The 17,334-nt window shown below is 42.7% G+C and overlaps 1 protein-coding gene across 7 annotated transcripts in view; it reads right to left on the reverse strand.

The window, feature by feature from the left end:
* LOC139424649 (regulatory-associated protein of mTOR) overlaps positions 1-17,334 on the reverse strand; it is a 208,718-nt gene that overhangs the window by 180,384 nt on the left and 11,000 nt on the right. For all 7 annotated transcript variants that reach the window (XM_071176690.1, XM_071176689.1, XM_071176687.1 and 4 more), the window contains exon 3: positions 9,495-9,597. In XM_071176690.1, coding sequence (XP_071032791.1) covers positions 9,495-9,597 — 103 coding nt within the window. The remainder of the gene's footprint in view (positions 1-9,494; positions 9,598-17,334) is intronic.

The raw sequence follows: 17,334 nt of genomic DNA on the forward strand, positions 1-17,334 counted from the left end.
AAATTGTATAAAGCATAGCGCATATTATAGATTCTGAAATATCAAATTCTGTCCACAATGCAGAGAATTACATTATTGATTTAGAAATTACCGGATCTATTGACAATATGCATATTCAGGGACACTGACAATGTTTTGGGGACAAAGCATATTTATTGATAGATGATATATTTTCAGTAGCCAGCAAGTCAAGGAAATGTATATTGTGCAGTATAACGCAACTGCAGTGAGTAAATGTAAGATGATGACCCTAAAGTGGTATGATGCATTCATTTCTCTTCAGAGAGTAAAATGTAGGAAGGAGGGAGGGGGTGGGTCAGAGAAGAAGAATGATAGCTAACGATTGTGCATTTAAGGTTATTCTAGATTGACAGTTTGCATTGTGCTCAGTCAAAGTCTACAATGAAACAGGAGCAGACTGTCAGAAGTCTTTGCTTTTTTGAATGTGTTAAGTGCTTCCTTTCATAAACTCTACCATCAAACAGTCTTGAATTTCATGTGGTTTCTTTTTGTCAAACCAAAAGTTTAATTATTACTATAATTTTGTCCGGCTGGTTTCTTCTCAGTTGTCTAATATACTGTTACAAAACGTGGATTACAAAACGTGGATTTAGGGCTGGGCAATATGGTCATATCAGATAACAATATTTTCCTCATGTTTTAACGGTATGAAGATATTTTATGTTTTAGAACAACAAAAGCTTTAAATATGCGTCAGGAGGAGTGCATGATCGTAGCGTGGCAACAAATACATTCTAAGTGGTTTTAAAATGGAGCTCTCTTTTCTGATTGTTTTATACTCTTCAAACTTGATCAATTGTTTTTAGTTGCATTTTTCATACATTTCTGAATTTCCTTCACTAATTTGTTATAATTCCCACAATGTAAAACAATCGTTTTTACTTTGTATGGTTCTGTGAAAAGGTCACTTTTCCTTTCACAGAATAATAATTATTTTCTATAAACAGGTTTCCGTCAAACGTTTTTATGCGAGTAAAGTACACGCCGGATAAAAAAAATTCACGACAGGCTTGATGTCGACAAAAAACAAATAGACACGGTGGGATCTGTGTGTCTGTAAAATTAATTATGCGAGAAATGGTGGTGGAAACGCTTTTATGTGTAAATATTGATATAATAACCATCATATCAAAGTAAACTTGGAGTCGCACAATGACGTGTGGTCCTCCCACTAGGCTACAGATGAAATAGGTATTGATGAACTTCAAGTGCAAGGTGATGAGCTTGATGCTCCTTTCTAATAAATATCCAGGGAATTATGGTGACATGTTGATCGATCCTGCAGTTAAACAAATAAAAATTATCTTGCTCTTTTGTCCATAATAACCTTGTAATGAAGGTTAGACACTAGGCTATACCGGCACTGTATCTGCAAGCTGTTGGTTAGAGCGCATGTGCCAATACCAGTGGGGAAATTCACTATATTACGCAAACATTTGTGACAAAACCAGCAGTAGAGTTGAAAATGCATTGGAACCCCATTTAACTTGTAATTATTATACAGTACAGTACATGGGAATTTAACCACAGAATATATTTTAATGTGCACGACGTCATCACGTGCAGCCTTTTACCAACAGGTACATTTGATGGAAACCCATCTATGGTTTGAAAACGCAAATATTCAAAAATCTGCAAGAAAGCTATAACTTATGCGCATGAAAATCTGTCGCAAATTGGATGGAAATCTAGTTTGTTTAAGACCATATATTTTCAAATGGATTCAATGAATGTACTTTCGCCACAAGGGGCATTGTGCCAACTGGCTTATGTGCCTTTTTGTTTTGTTGAGCAAAACTTTTTGTGGAAGGCATTACACAGAGCACGGACCCCTCCCCAACGTCGTCGTGATATGTCGAGTTTCCTTGTAGGCCTATTTGGCGTGAAACTGAAGCCAGATGTATAGCAACTTTTACTTGGAACAAGGGGTCATGTCCCCCCACATTCTGAAATTGCATTTTTGCCCACACCAGTTTTATCATTGCAATATGAAAAGAAGAAAAAAGCGGCAACGGTGTGCTTTAGGACAGAAGGTCGCCTCCGAGCGGTCGGGTAGGCTATTTAGAGTGTTCAGCTGGCTGGATTTAGGACCACGCAGATGCCACAGAGCAGGTTGACAGGCTGTGTGAAGGCAAAGCTTCTGGAAGGCTGGCTGGACCAGCACAGGAGAGCTGAGGATAGATCAGTGTGTATGTGTTGCGCTCTTTCACAAAGTTGTAAAAGCAAGCAGAGCAAAAATTGGCTACTCTTTAGTTGACTCATGTAGCTGGCAAGGTAACTGCTGTTTAACTTCATGAAAAAAACATAACTGAGCTAGTATTGTAATGTTAGGTAATGTTTCATCCCCTCTTGACTGAGGTAAATTAATAAGCTATGCTAGCTAGTAGCTACCAGTCAGGTCAGCTCTAGCCTCTAGTTATCTGTCAGATAGATATAGCCACCTCATAGCCACCTCATATTGCTAACAGCTGTTGTTTGTATGGAAATGTTAAGTCTTTGTTTTGCCCCTTTTCAAAATTAAATGAACTCTGCTAGCTTTCACCGGTTGATGTACCGTTAGAGAGAGCTGGCAAAAAGTTAGCTAACATTAGCTATTATTTTTTTTGCCTCAATCACACTAGACCTGAATCAAACGATGAAACCACCAACAAAACAAGTTAAGAATACTATTCTGACGCTTTTTCAGTGCTATGTGAGTTTTATTAGACAGTATGGCAATGTAACTGTATTGATCAGTTTCCCTAGCTAATTCCCTACTTTTCACACTGACACAGTTATTAACAGCGCTAACGTTACAGACGTCATTGTGCACAGTAGAGGTCTGCCAGGGACCTATTCTTCATCTCCCTCCCACCCGCACCCTGCTGGCTTTCTGTCCGACTCCCACCCGCTACCACAAGAACTGGTCCCAAACCCAACATAGTCCCGCCGTATGTGACGCAGATCACTTGCCAGTCATGGTCCCCGCAAATGTATGCCCTTTAGGCCATATCAAATACACAACAATTACGTAGGAAATCGGTTACATGTCCAGAGATTCTCACATGGCCCTTATAGTGTGTTACTGGGCTCTATCAGCCAATGTGATAGATGTAGTTGAAGTGAGCAGAGTTGGACAGACTTGCTATTTTTATAGCTACCTTTTAGCAGTGGGAAGATTGACAGAGAGAAATATGGATGATCAATATTCTAAGCAATGTAGTAAACTATAGCCTAATCATAGGCTTATTTAGGAAGTACATTTCTTTGGAAAGAACTGCCCCGTGCTTCTCATCCCATGCATAAGCTATAGCCTACTATTGAATCGAGACCACACGGGCACCTGATCTCACAGGTATGGCTACTGAACTGGAAGCAGCAAACATGATGACAGCGACACCTGCTACGTTTTGCGTAGGCCTATAAGATATAGCCTACCTTCTAGGACGATTTGCAGGCAGAGACAAAAACAGGTCAATACTTACCGAAAACGAAACGGCGCAAAGCTCGCTCACCATAGTATGATGATTAAATGTGTTGATTGCACTTTGACCCACATTGGTTGAGAGCCATCCCCTTCTTTCCAATATCAATATGCATTTAGATACTGTAGTAAACTAGTGCCTAATCATATTTAATTTCATGTTCAATTGAACCGCCACGTGATTCTCTGCGCATGTAGGCAGCCTACTCAACATCAATGAGGCCACACGTACGAGGCGCAGTTGAGCTCTCACGTCCAAACTAGGAGAGGTAGGCTCCTGAAGTTGAAGCGTGTGTGAATAACGCAAAACAAATATGTGCTGTTAATACAATAGGTAGGCTACCGCATACAAAGCAGAAAGAGGAACGTTTCCAAATCATCTGTGGGACAAGAAAGGGACAACATTCGCATCCCAAACCGCGCTGCAATGATCTTTGTCGCGACCCGCGGGAATGCAGCCCTCTAGTGCAGTCAGTACACAACACTATGCTCGACATGTCTTAGCAGGATCAGATGGTGACAGGGGTCCCAAAATGGTCAGACAGACGATTTTGAAGTATATTAACAATATCAGTGAATGATACAAAGTTCCATCTTGAATTGAAGGGTAAGACCTACAGCAGCTACAAGACATCATTTAAGATTAAAGCAACAGTCTGGGAATAATGGTCAATTTCAATTATTGAACCATTATATTATCTAAGAATAGAATCAATGTATAAATGTACACCAAGGTCATTCTTTGTCATCCCTCATTTTCTAGGAGGATGAGATGGTGACAGGGATCTCAGCAGGCAGCCAGGGAAGACCAGTCTGACGCAGGCTAGGTGAATTTCTACAGAGACAACCCTTTATTCTCTCTATGCAGCAAACACTGGACCAGCCAGATGTTATTACAAGGCAGTCTGACAACCCTCCAAAGTTGTTTTCCAAACTGTATCGAGGGTTGATGGAGGCATTTTCCGATGACACAACACATGACCTGGTAGAAGCTATTGATGATATGAACATGACTGGGCATTCATCATCTCAGACATACATGACTGCAGTTTGAGACCATTCATAGAACGTACAATATGCCAGTGAAACTGAATTACATGCACTCAGAAATGTTATTCCTCTGCTGGAGATATGAAAATGTGTCCCCTTTTGTGTTTTACATGTATTCAGACCCCTTGAATTATTCCACATTGTTACGTTAGTCTTATTCTAATGGATTAAATAGTGTTTTCCCCCTAACCAATCTATACACAATACCGCATAATGACAAAGCAAAAACAGGTTTGAAGATATTTTTGTAAATATACACTGCTCAAAAAAATAAAGGGAACACTAAAATAACACATCCTAGATCTGAATGAATGAAATATTCTTATTAAATACTTTTTTCTTTACATGGTTGAATGTGCTGACAACAAAATCACAAAAATGATTAATGGAAATCAAATTTATCAACCCATGGAGGTCTGGATTTGGAGTCACACTCAAAATTAAAGTGGAAAACCACACTACAGGCTGATCCAACTTTGATGTAATGTCCTTAAAACAAGTCAAAATGAGGCTCAGTAGTGTGTGTGGCCTCCACGTGCCTGTATGACCTCCCTACAACGCCTGGGCATGCTCTTGATGAGGTGGCGGATGGTCTCCTCCCAGACCTGGACTAAAGCATCCGCCAACTCCTGGACAGTCTGTGGTGCAACGTGGCATTGGTGGATGGAGCGAGACATGATGTCCCAGATGTACTCAATTGGATTCAGGTCTGGGGAACGGGCGGGCCAGTCCATAGCATCAATGCCTTCCTCTTGCAGGAACTGCTGACACACTCCAGCCACATTGTCTTGCATTAGGAGGAACCCAGGGCCAACCGCACCAGCATATGGTCTCACAAGGGGTCTGAGGATCTCATCTCGGTACCTAATAGCAGTCAGGCTACCTCTGGCGAGCACATGGAGGGCTGTGCGGCCCCCCAAAGAAATGCCACCCCACACCATGACTGACCCACCGCCAAACCGGTCATGCTGGAGGATGTTGCAGGTAGCAGAACGTTCTCCACGGCGTCTCCAGACTGTCACGTCTGTCACATGTGCTCAGTGTGAACCTGCTTTCATCTGTGAAGAGCACATTGCGCCAGTGGCGAATTTGCCAATCTTGGTGTTCTCTGGCAAATGCCAAACGTCCTGCGCGGTGTTGGGCTGTGAGCACAACCCCCACCTGTGGACGTCGGGCCCTCATACCACCCTCATGGAGTCTGTTTCTGACCGTTTGAGCAGACACATGCACATTTGTGGCCTGCTGGAGGTCATTTTGCAGGGCTCTGGCAGTGCTCCTCCTGCTCCTCCTTGCACAAAGGCGGAGGTAGCGGTCCTGCTGCCGGGTTGTTGCCCTCCTACGGCCTCCTCCACGTCTCCTGACGTACTGGCCTGTCTCCTGGTAGCGCCTCCATGCTCTGGACACTACGCTGACAGACACAGCAAACCTTCTTGCCACAGCTCGCATTGATGTGCCATCCTGGATGAGCTGCACTACCTGAGCCACTTGTGTGGGTTGTAGACTCCGTCTCATGCTACCACTAGAGTGAAAGCACCGCCAGCATTCAAAAGTGACCAAAACATCAGCCAGGAAGCATAGGAACTGAGAAGTGGTCTGTGGTCACCACCTGCAGAACCACTCCTTTATTGGGGGTGTCTTGCTAATTGCCTATAATTTCCACCTGTTGTCTATTCCATTTGCACAACAGCATGTGGAATTTATTGTCAATCAGTGTTGCTTCCTAAGTGGACAGTTTGATTTCACATAAGTGTGATTGACTTGTAGTTACATTGTGTTGTTTAAGTGTTCCCTTAATTTTTTGAGCAGTGTATATATACAAAAAAATGAAATTTACATAGGTATTCAGACCCTTTACTCAGTCCTTTGTTGAAGCACCTTTGGCAATGAGTACAGCCTCGTGTCTTCTTGGGTATGACACTACAAGCTTGGCACACCTGTATTTGGAGAGGTTCTCCCATTCTTCTCTGCAGATCCTCTCAAGCTCTGTCAGGTTGGATGGGGAGCGTTGCTGCACAGCTATTTTCACGTCTCTCCAGAGATGTTCGAGCTCTGGCTGGGCCACTCAAAGTGTCTCAAAGTCATTCCTGTGTTGTCTTGGCTGTGTGCTTAGGGTAATTTTCCTGTTGGAAGGTGAACCTTCGCCCCAGTCTGAGGTCCTAAGTACTCTGGAGGAGGTTTTCGTCAAGAATTCATCTTTCCCTCGATCCTGATCGCTTCCCCTGAAAAACATCCCCACAGCATGATGCTGCCACCACCATGCTTCACCGTAGGGATGGTGCCAGGTTTCCTCCAGACGTGATGCTTGGCATTCAGGCCAGAGAATCTTGCTTCTCATGGTCAGAGTTTTTAGGTGCCTTTTGGCAAACTCCAAGCGGGCTGTCATGTGCCTTTTACTGAGGAGTGGCTTCCATCTGGCCACCGTACCATAAAAGCCTGATTGGTGGAATGCTGCATAGATGGGAGAACAATCCAGAAGGACAACCATCTCCACAGAGGAACTTTGGAGCTCTGTCAGAGTGACCACCGGGTTCTTGATCACCTCCCTGACAGGCCCTTCTCCCCCATTTGCTCAGTTTGGCCAGGCGGCCAGCTCTAGGAAGACTCATTGTGATTCTAAACGACTTAGATTTAAGATGGAAGCCACTGTGTTCTTGGGGACCGTCAATGCTCCAGAAATGTTTTGGTACCCTTCCCCAGATCTGTGCCGCGACACAATCCTGTCTCAGGGCTCTACGGACAACTCCTTCAACCGCATGGCTTGGTTTTTGCTTTTGCACGCACTGTCAACTGTGGGACTATAAGTAGACAGGTGTGTGCCTTTTCAAATCATGCCCCAACTATTTACCACAGGTGGACTCCAATCAAGTTGTAGAAACATCAAGGCTGATAAATGGAAACAGGATGCACTTGAGCTCAATTTGAAGTCTAATAGCAAAAGGGTCTGAAAACATATGTAAATAAGGTTGTTGTTTTTTTATAAATTAGCAAAAATTTCTAAAAACCTGTTTTCGCATCGTCATTATGGGGTATTGTGTGTAGATTGATGAGGAAAACATCTTATTTAATACATTTTAGAATAAGGCTGTAATGTAACAAAATGGGGAAAAAGTCAAGGGGTCTGAATACTTTCTGAATGCACTGTGTGGTCTTGTGAAGGCTGGCCGAATTCTGGCAAAGAGTATGTTCTTTTATCTCAGCATGTCGACAGATTCTCCCTTCTCCCCGTTTTGTTTGCTTGGAAATGTTTATACTTGAGACTTATCAGAAGAAACTGTAACCAAGCATTTATAGGGGATAAAAAATGCATCGCCATTAATTGGAAGGTTGGTTATCCTCCCACAAATGTCAAGTTATGAATCACTAGATTTAATTTATTACCAGATTAAGGGCATACTGAAAATCTTTTACAGGGTCTGGATGCCTTTAATGGAATACAGTACGACTAAAGGAGTCTATATTGAAAACATGCCCACGTCAGGGGATATACCCATTTAGGCAATGTCCTTGGCCTAACACACCCGAAATCAATCCCGAAAGTTTCACTAACATCCTAAAATTGAGTGGGGTGTGTTTTTTTGTGTGTTTTTTTTCCAAACCTTTCCCTTGGGAATAAAAATAAACATAAAGGTATGATTGAACGGTGAGGAAATTGTGTTGGGAGAGAGTTGAGTAAGGCGGCTCTGGCTGGTCTGGCTGAAATTTGATATAGCGGATTTTGATATAGCAGACTTAATAAAAAACAATCAAAAGTCTTTGTATTTTATTCACGAGTTGCTCATTTGTTAGGCTATTGGTTAAAGGTGCAACACAATATTTATTACTGAATCACCTTAGATTTAGTTCAGTCTTATTAATCACTAACATATTTAATAATGATCTCCTACCTAGCGTGGCGACTGAGGGCATTTTTGTTTACTTTTTGTTCTAAATAGAGACTGCACATTGGATTGTGTAAAATGCAGGAAATTAGCTTTAGGTATCCCCCAGACAAATAATAATAATAATAATAATGAATAATAAGCACAAAAAATAAAGAATGCTATTATAGTATTTTATTAACTTAAGATTCTCACCAAGACATGCAGACAGTCCAAACAGACAGAGTACAGTAGGCTATACATTGCACAAGAAGAATATTGGCTACTTTAAGAGATTTAAGAGAATGAATGCAAATGTATGCTGTTAATGGACAATAACTAGGCCCAATCTATCAACTAACCAGATCTGAATAAATGTGTTGGATGGATGGCTTTGATTGTCCAGCAATCTAATTGCAAATCGTTCATTTGCTAATAATACAAATATTCTGCTTAAAAAGATCTTGCACTGCTACCCTCAGCATTCATTATTCTTGGAGGTTAGAACAAGCAACAGGGATGTCACCAGAGATTCATAACCAGGGGCTCAGCCCTGAAAACCAGGGACAGACAGGGTACCGGCAAATCATGGTATTTGTGGGTCTGAGACAAATGAGTGGATGAATACACAGCTAGTAAGCCTGCAATATGAGGAGGAAATTCTAGTCCACCAACTTTCCAGGGGCACTCACTTATCCAAGATCCTGGTGGTGTCCCTGACAAGCAATGGAAACCGAATTTATCCTCTTCGTGCTTCCCAAAAATATCCTGGCGCATGAAGGCTACATCTACAGACGGAAATGACACCGCAAATAAGTCCTTCTGGAAGTGCATCGAATATAATGTTTTCGAATGCTGAGGTCGCATAATGCTCACTGACGGGGTTATACTGGATACGCAGTTTTTTCAGTGCCCGGAACAACTAGAGGAGTTCAGGAAATACTATCAAGGAAACATGGGTTGGGGAGAAGGTTGGACACATTAGAAGAAAGCCAATGTTTCCCATGGGTATGTCTTAATAATGGCTTTATTATCATGAATTATTTGTGTGTGAGTTGAGTATGGAACAGGTTATGCAAGTGTGTATGTTTGTGTGTTCTTACCGATCCAGCACTCCAGTCTGGCGCAGGGTGACGTCTTGACCACGTCAGGAGGGTCCACGCCCACGTTGAGACACAACACCAGGGCCACACTCACTGTCTTCATCTGGAGACAGAGAGAGACAGAAGTGAATACACATGCTTCTCAATACACACTTTGTTTATATGAGATATAATCCCAATACATACTCTGTATATAAGTGTGAAGAGAGACCCTGTTTATTTACATTATTTGGGTGAAGGACGTTCATATTTCACAGTTCATAGAGGGGCTCGGACTCGAGTCCACACACACACTAAACGGCTCTGAGGCAGGCATCTGACAACGTCAGCCTCTAGATTATCCTTCAAATTAATATCGGATGTGCATCTCTTCCTTTCAAGACGATTCAATACGTATCTGGGGGGAGGCAATGTAGCCTACGTTTTTTTGTTCTCCCACTTTGGTACTGAAATCAGAATCATGAACCTTCCTCCAGTAGTTTACTTTTATTCCGGTAAAACATCATTTTCAACAGCGCATAGATAATAACCTAGCAAATGACATAGGTTGTCACTCAACTAACAGCGTAATATCACACAAGCCGTTTTAGCATTTGAATGCTGAAGGTGCCGTGCAAATGTGCAAGATCAAGCACAGGCCGCCTACCTGGCGAAGCTGGGCACGGTGCTCAGTTTGACTAGGCTACTGACATTTTGCCTGGGGTTGTTCGGCATGCAAAATGACTCCGTTGCAAGCTGAGTTCCACACTGAAGGAGAGGACGCATCAGTGGTGGGTTTGGCCTTTATTTGTACACACACAAGCTCCCGCAGGCGCCTGACACGCCAAAACGTCAGCCCCCTGTTTGTCCTTCAAATATCAAGAAATAGTGCTCCTGCGTTTGTTTGTATTTTTCATTACTTGAGGTGTCCTGGGGTGAGATCGTTTTTTTGGACAGCCATACACACTATTTTGACCTTGCCCTCTGGCGTGGATGGGTCCATTGGCAGGTGTGTCTAGTTGGCATAGCCTGACGTGACTTTGCAATTCTGAACCACAGTGCTGCTGACCTGATCTGGAGAGTGAAGCGCGATGTTGTCCAAAAACAAGACTGAGGCTGGATCCAACACTATGCCAAGCACTAGACTCTAGAGAACACACCAAAAGGGTTCTGCTTAAAGAGGGAAGAACTTAACACAAACTTCTCTTTGAAGTCTGTAGACTGTCACGACTCCCAAAACAAGTCACGATTCAGTGCTTTCTGTAATAAAAATAGATATTTTAAAATGTAGAAAACATTATTTTTAACAATCACGACTCCGTATATTAACCTTGCCCGGATATCACTAAATGATACAGCGGAAAGAAAGATCACATTTACTGGTGATTGATTTGTCTCCCAAGGACTTTCCAAGAAAGGTCTATTGAAGTGTATTTAATTGAATGTGTGCCTGGATAACTGAAGTTAATGGAACTCTGCAGCTGACGGACAGAAAGGCCGAAGCTCATTGCAGACAGAACGGTATTGAATTAAATATGTGCCTGATCTATGGTGGTTAGCAGAGTTCTGTAGCTACTGCTCCTACCAGGCAGTTTACTGTAGTGTAGACTGGTCTGATAGAGAAGAAGCCCAGGGGGACAGGAAACAGGGTCAGGTAAACATGTTGCACCTGAACACAGACTGATCCACTGGGGCACACATGGACATACACAGACAGAGAACGAGAGAGGCTAGAACAGTGAGGGCAGTCTGAAACCCTGCACTGATTTTTACTTGAGGAGCTACTACCCTTGTGTTACTAGCTGGGTGCATGTTTTCTCAACGCCTGAGTACTAGTCAATGAGCAAGCTCACGTCAGTGACCACATTCACATGCGCAGAGTATTCTGAATAATAGCCCAATCCCAATTATTATTTCAGGATAAGCTGTTTACATGCAGCTTTGACATTCCACTCATGAGAATCCCTGTATCCATGAATAAAAATAATATTCCTAATTGTCTCCGGGACGTCAGTTCTTTTTTTTTTTTGACAGGGGATACGGGATAATTATTTTTTTTAATTAAAGTTAAGACTCATTTAGATATTTTTCTGCTTATAATTTCTGACATTAGGTAGGTTATTTGTTAGTCAACTTGTCTATAATTACAAAGCTTCTTTGTCATTACTTGATGCTCTAGAATACTAAATAAAGCCTTGCTCACCAGAATGATGTCAGAAAATTAGAGAATGAATTCATAAATTTAGTTGACATATGTCAAGTTCTTTCATTTCTGCTTCTCTCAGGGAGCGAAGACATTTAGGGACCAGGGAGATTTTCCATGCAAATTTTCCCAATGACAACACCCAGTAAGATTTCTTTTTTAATAGGTCTAAAAAATATATATATTTTAAAAAGGCAGGTTTAAGGTTCTGAATGAAAGGTGAAAAGACAGATTTTCTGGAGATGTTGGTCATTCAGCAGACGCTCTTATCCAGATCGACTGACAGTCAGTGCATTCAACTAAGGTAGATAAACAACATATCAGTCATAGTAAGAATAAATATATTTCTGTAACAGTTACTGAGAATGTTGTTGAAGTGGTCTGTTGGTTTGACTCCTTTGAACATCGCTGCCAATTTAAAAGCTTTTGAAAAATGAACAGAAGTGCATGGGACAGATGAGAGTAATAATACATATTATGTTGCAATCAGTTGGCGCCTCTTTCCTTTCCTATATTAAATAGATTTTCAAATGTATTAGTGTGACAGAATGCTTAATACATTAATGTTTTTGCAGTTGAAATTTGGGTATAGAATGAGTCACCAAAAAAATACATATTTTCAACAAATGTTAATGCATATTTTCAACTTTCATTCAGAACCAAAAATGTACCTGATTTCAACATCAGGAAAATATGTAATTTCGTCCTCCTGAAAGTTCTATGACCAAATTTCAACTGCACGTACTTTCTCAATGAAGCAAGCATTAGATCAAAAGGAAAAAAATCACTGGAGATAGAATCAACCGAGACACACACACACAAAGCAGAGACGGAAGTAGAGGTCAAGATACAGGAGACAACAAAAGACACAGGTAGGTCTCAGATGAATCTCATAACAGCGCGGGGTGTGCAAAGCTGAGAGGGGGAAAGAGCCTCGTGGCATTTCATTTCCCACAACGTTGTGGTGCCAACTCTAATCAAACCCATAGGTGTGTGAATGGGAATCCACGTCTCTGTCCCATAGGATCCCTCACCAAGAGGCTTTACTTTCACTACACTAACCTCAGGTAGGCATGACCGCTTTCTTATATATTGACCCCAGTGAGGGATAAGTCAGTTGTCCTTTAAAGATACTATAGCTGAAATGACAACACGCCTGGAGGAGTTTTCAGCCCTGCGTCAAAGAATCTACAAAAGCTGCATCCCATTGAGCTCTGATCAAAACCAGTGTACTATATATATATATATATATATATAGGGAATAGGGTGCCATTTCGGACACACCCAGTCTACAGAGTGCAGGTTTTAAAGCAATCCCTGGAAAACAGTAAATGTGCTGAATTTCTGGGGGGAGATGGCAAATATCTTCTTTCCTATTTTTACACACAATAGTTATGGGCACAATTGAGAAGGAGTGCACTGACTGCAATGAACTTGAAAACAACCGTCAGCATTTGTGACTGCAATTATTCTTCCAGTGTCTTTGCGTTGTTTGGTCAAACTGAAGATGGCATAGCTACCCACAAAAGCACCAACACTGTTTACAGTCAAGCACCAAAAGCGGGTCCTGGCTTTCAAACTGTTTACCCACACCCAGTCATGCACACCCACCAACCCACACACAAATCAACTGTAGATCAGTTTTAAAGGTGAGGTACATTCATGCCAGACGTTCGGTCCTGACTTCTACTTCACCAGCAACATTACTGCAGCCTGGCACGGGAAACTAAAGTGATTACCATCACAATAAAATAACCCTAATGAAATGATTTGTTTCCCAACATCATATGTGAGAGACTAAAACGACAAATTAGCATGAAAAAAAATATGATAATTGAGACACATGGGGAGGTAGAATTTAGATTTTGGATTCATAATAGGCTAATGTGGCATTTAGGTTTGACAGCAGCCAGATGTTGGCTCCCATTGATTGAATCCCATTCATTTCTCACGTCGGTGGAGAAGTCCATTGTCTCCCTACTTATAGCATACATTCCAACAGGAGGAGACATAAGGGCAGCAACCCTATGGGCCCTGGTCAAAAGTAGTGCACTATACCGGACATTTAACATTTTGATTTCACCTTTATTTAACCAGGTAGGCCAGTTGAGAACAAGTTCACATTTACAACCCCGACCTGGCCAAGATAAAGCAAAGCAGTGCGACACAAACACAGAGTTACACATAAACAGACATACAGTCAATAGAGTGTGTGCAAATGAGGTAGGATAAGGGACGTAGTAAGGCAATAAATAGGCCATATTGGCAAAATTATTACAGTATGGCAAATTAAACACTGGAGTGATAGATGTGCAGAAGGTGAGTGTGCAAGTAGAGATACTGGGGTGCAAAGGAGCAAAATAAATAACAGTATGGGGATGAGAAAGTTGGATGAGCTATTTACAGATGGGCTATCTACAGGTGCAGTGATCTATGGAGCTGCTCTGACAGCTGGTGCGGGAGCTATGAATCTCCAACTTCAGTGATTTTTGCAATTCGTTCCAGTCATTGGCAGCAGAGAACTGGAAGGAAAGGTGGCCAAAGGAGGAATTGGCTTTGGGGGTGACCAGTGAAATATACCTGCTGGAGTGCGTGCTATGGATGGGTGCTGCTATGGTGACCAGTGAGCTGAGATAAGGTGGGGCTTTACCTAGCAAAGACTTATAGATGACCTGGAGCCAGTGGGTTTGGCGACGAATATGAAGCGAGTGCCAGCCAACGAGAGAATACAGGTTGCAGTGGTGGGTAGTATATGGGGCTTTCGTGACAAAGGCTTTCGTGTTGGAGGCTATTTTGTAAATGACATCGCCAAAGTCAAGGATCGGTAGGATAGTCAGTTTTACGAGGGTATGTTTGGCAGCATGAGTGAAGGATGCTTTGTGGCGAAATAGGAAGCCAATCCTAGATTTAATTTTGGATTAGAGATGCTTAATGGGAGTCTGGAAGGAGAGTTCACAGTCTAACCAGATACCTAGGTATTTGTAGTTGTCCACGTATTCTAAGTCAGAACTGTCCAGAGTAGTGATGCTGGACGGGCGGGCAGGTGCAGGCAGAGACCGGTTGAAGAGCATGCATTAGTTTTACTTGCATTGAAGAGCAGTTGGAAGCCACGGAAGGAGAGTTGTATGGCATTGAAGCTCATCTGGAGGTTAGTTAACACAGTGTCCAAAGAAGGACCAGAAGTATACAGAATGGTGTCGTCTGCGTAGAGGTGCCATTTGGGACAAAACCAAGATGCTTGCCTTGTGCAGAGAAACATGCTTGGCTTGAGACAGGTTCTTTAATATTCCAGTGGCTTGGTAGGCTGTTATTTTGCGGCGGTATTTAGCCACCGAAATAATGAAATGACTATTGGATTTGGGTAAGCTCATTTAGTAGCAGAGGGCTACAAGCCAGCACAGAAACCACAAACGAAGAGAATCGGGCCTAGAATCTATACGTGTTGTAGCAAGCTCAGTACAAAAAAGCATGGTGCTTTAATTCACTTGAAGCTTTTCTGTGTTTAAAATATAGAAGATGGTCATTGAACAGGAGAGGAGGAGAAAAGGAAGAGACAAAGGGAATGAAGAGGTGGAGGCTAAGTCTTGCCCCCCGGGGGAGAGGCTCTGATCCTCCATAACAACAGACTCCTTTTGAAGAGGGTGGCCCTCCTTGATTGTTAACATTAATCTGAAGGAAAGCCTAAACAAAATGACATTTTAATATATGTCTCCTGGACCTCATGGATTTCTAATAATCCCACAAATCCTGTTCGGAGCAGCGCAGTGGGGGAAGGGAGCGATAACAGGGGAGTAGGGTGAAAGTTGATGCGGACTTCAGTTCAATCTGTTCTTTTGGACTTGTTCACAATGCTCACTATCATACAGGTGAATGGCACTGGTACTTAACTATATTTGGCTATCCATGAGCGATGGAAAACACAGAAACTTCCAGACAGATTCCAAGGGTGTGTGATAATGTACATGTATCAGAGTGTGACTGTGCCCTAATGTGTGTCCTGCTGGCAATAAAGTGAGTGGCCCAAGCTGATGCAACAATCCCCAAGGCCTTCCAGCCTGCTAGGCCTTGCCCTGGCACTGGGGAGATCGATGCTCCTTCTGTTTAAAAAGCCTTAAATTTATAGCAGGACTAGCAAATGGAATAGTCACTGGCCATTGATCCGTATGGGCCGAGGTGCTGGATCGGAGGGAGGGAGGGAATGGCAGAGAGGGGGAGTTACCGAACTCAATTACCAGTTTAAAGACCACACACACACTCTCCGGTCTCCAACACACAAACACACACACAACAATAGTGTTCCTCGAAGGCCACAGCGACTGCTGATTTCAATAGAGTTGCTATAGAGGTAACGTAGTCGTCAAAACGTAAGCAATAGGACTACAACAAATACAGGGCAGGAACGACATCCAACTGCTCATCCCTGCATTCATGTGTCCTTCCGATACAGATCAGAATTTGACCCCAAAAGGCACTCCATATTCACGTCAAAGACTATCTACAGTACCTGGATCAGACTGCTATTCAGCCTTTCCTGAAGATATACTGGTTATCGTGGAGATTATATAGTAACTTTGCATAGCGAACAGAGATATTTTTGCAGGATGAAAACAATGGCAAAGATGGAGTAAGGTAGCCCAGCAGAAAGCCAAGAACTGCAATTTGTGGGCTTGATATTGCAGCGTGCTTTTGAGGATGTGTGGAAATCATTGTTGGAAAGCCAGTACTTTAGAGTATGCAGAGGTGGTTGTCATTGAAGCGCTAAAGTGCTCAACTGCATTGATTTCAAATGACTAGCTCTGATTGACAGAACCCTGATATCCTAACCCTGATATCCGCTATCCGACCTGGTTTACTCTATCTAGCCTCTCTCTCTCTCTCTCTCCCTCTCTAGTGAGCCACTGCTCATCCACTAACAGCTCACTCTATAGTCCCTGTTCAGGCAGGGGGTGAGCGAGCCATAAACATCTAATAAGGAACCGTTGGGGGTCTCCTCAATGAGTCAGGTCTACTAACAGTGTACTTTGGGGTTAGGGTTGGTTTGTCTCACACTGCACCATGTCATTGAACCTGAATGTCATTCAGTGTTACAATGTATCCTTTCAGAGGACTCTAGCCCAACCTCTATCCCTGACATGGACATCAAAAGGACAGAGGCAAACCCATGACTATTTTGGGTACCATAAATAACATAGCTATCCCATAAAGCCAAATAGCACTAACACACAACGGCAGCATTAGACAAGCCCAAAACGGAGCCAAAGTTTGTGGCATTTGGAGCAACAACTCACCGACCATGATAGGCCTGCAGAAACTATCCTGCATCGGAATCATTCACACACTTGCACTATACTAGCAGGTGTACACACACACAAGCCGCTTTGCTTCATGTGCTCACCACCCACATCGACATGGTCACAACTCAATTACAGACATCTCCACAGGGACCGGACTCCACCTTGACCAATGGGCCTTGTAATTGGGCAGCCTGCCACCTCTCATCCTGAGATAGCCCAACAGTGTCTATAGTGTAATAGCTAGCTGGCCATGATCCTGCCGATTTTCCACGATGCAGCACATAGTTTATGGGCCACTTGATAGCCCCTTCACAAGCCACTCCTCTCAACAGCTTCAATTCTTTAGATACAAAACCAATAGGGA

Source organism: Oncorhynchus clarkii, chromosome 13, assembly GCF_045791955.1.
Source record: "Oncorhynchus clarkii lewisi isolate Uvic-CL-2024 chromosome 13, UVic_Ocla_1.0, whole genome shotgun sequence".
Lineage (NCBI taxonomy): Eukaryota > Metazoa > Chordata > Actinopteri > Salmoniformes > Salmonidae > Oncorhynchus > Oncorhynchus clarkii.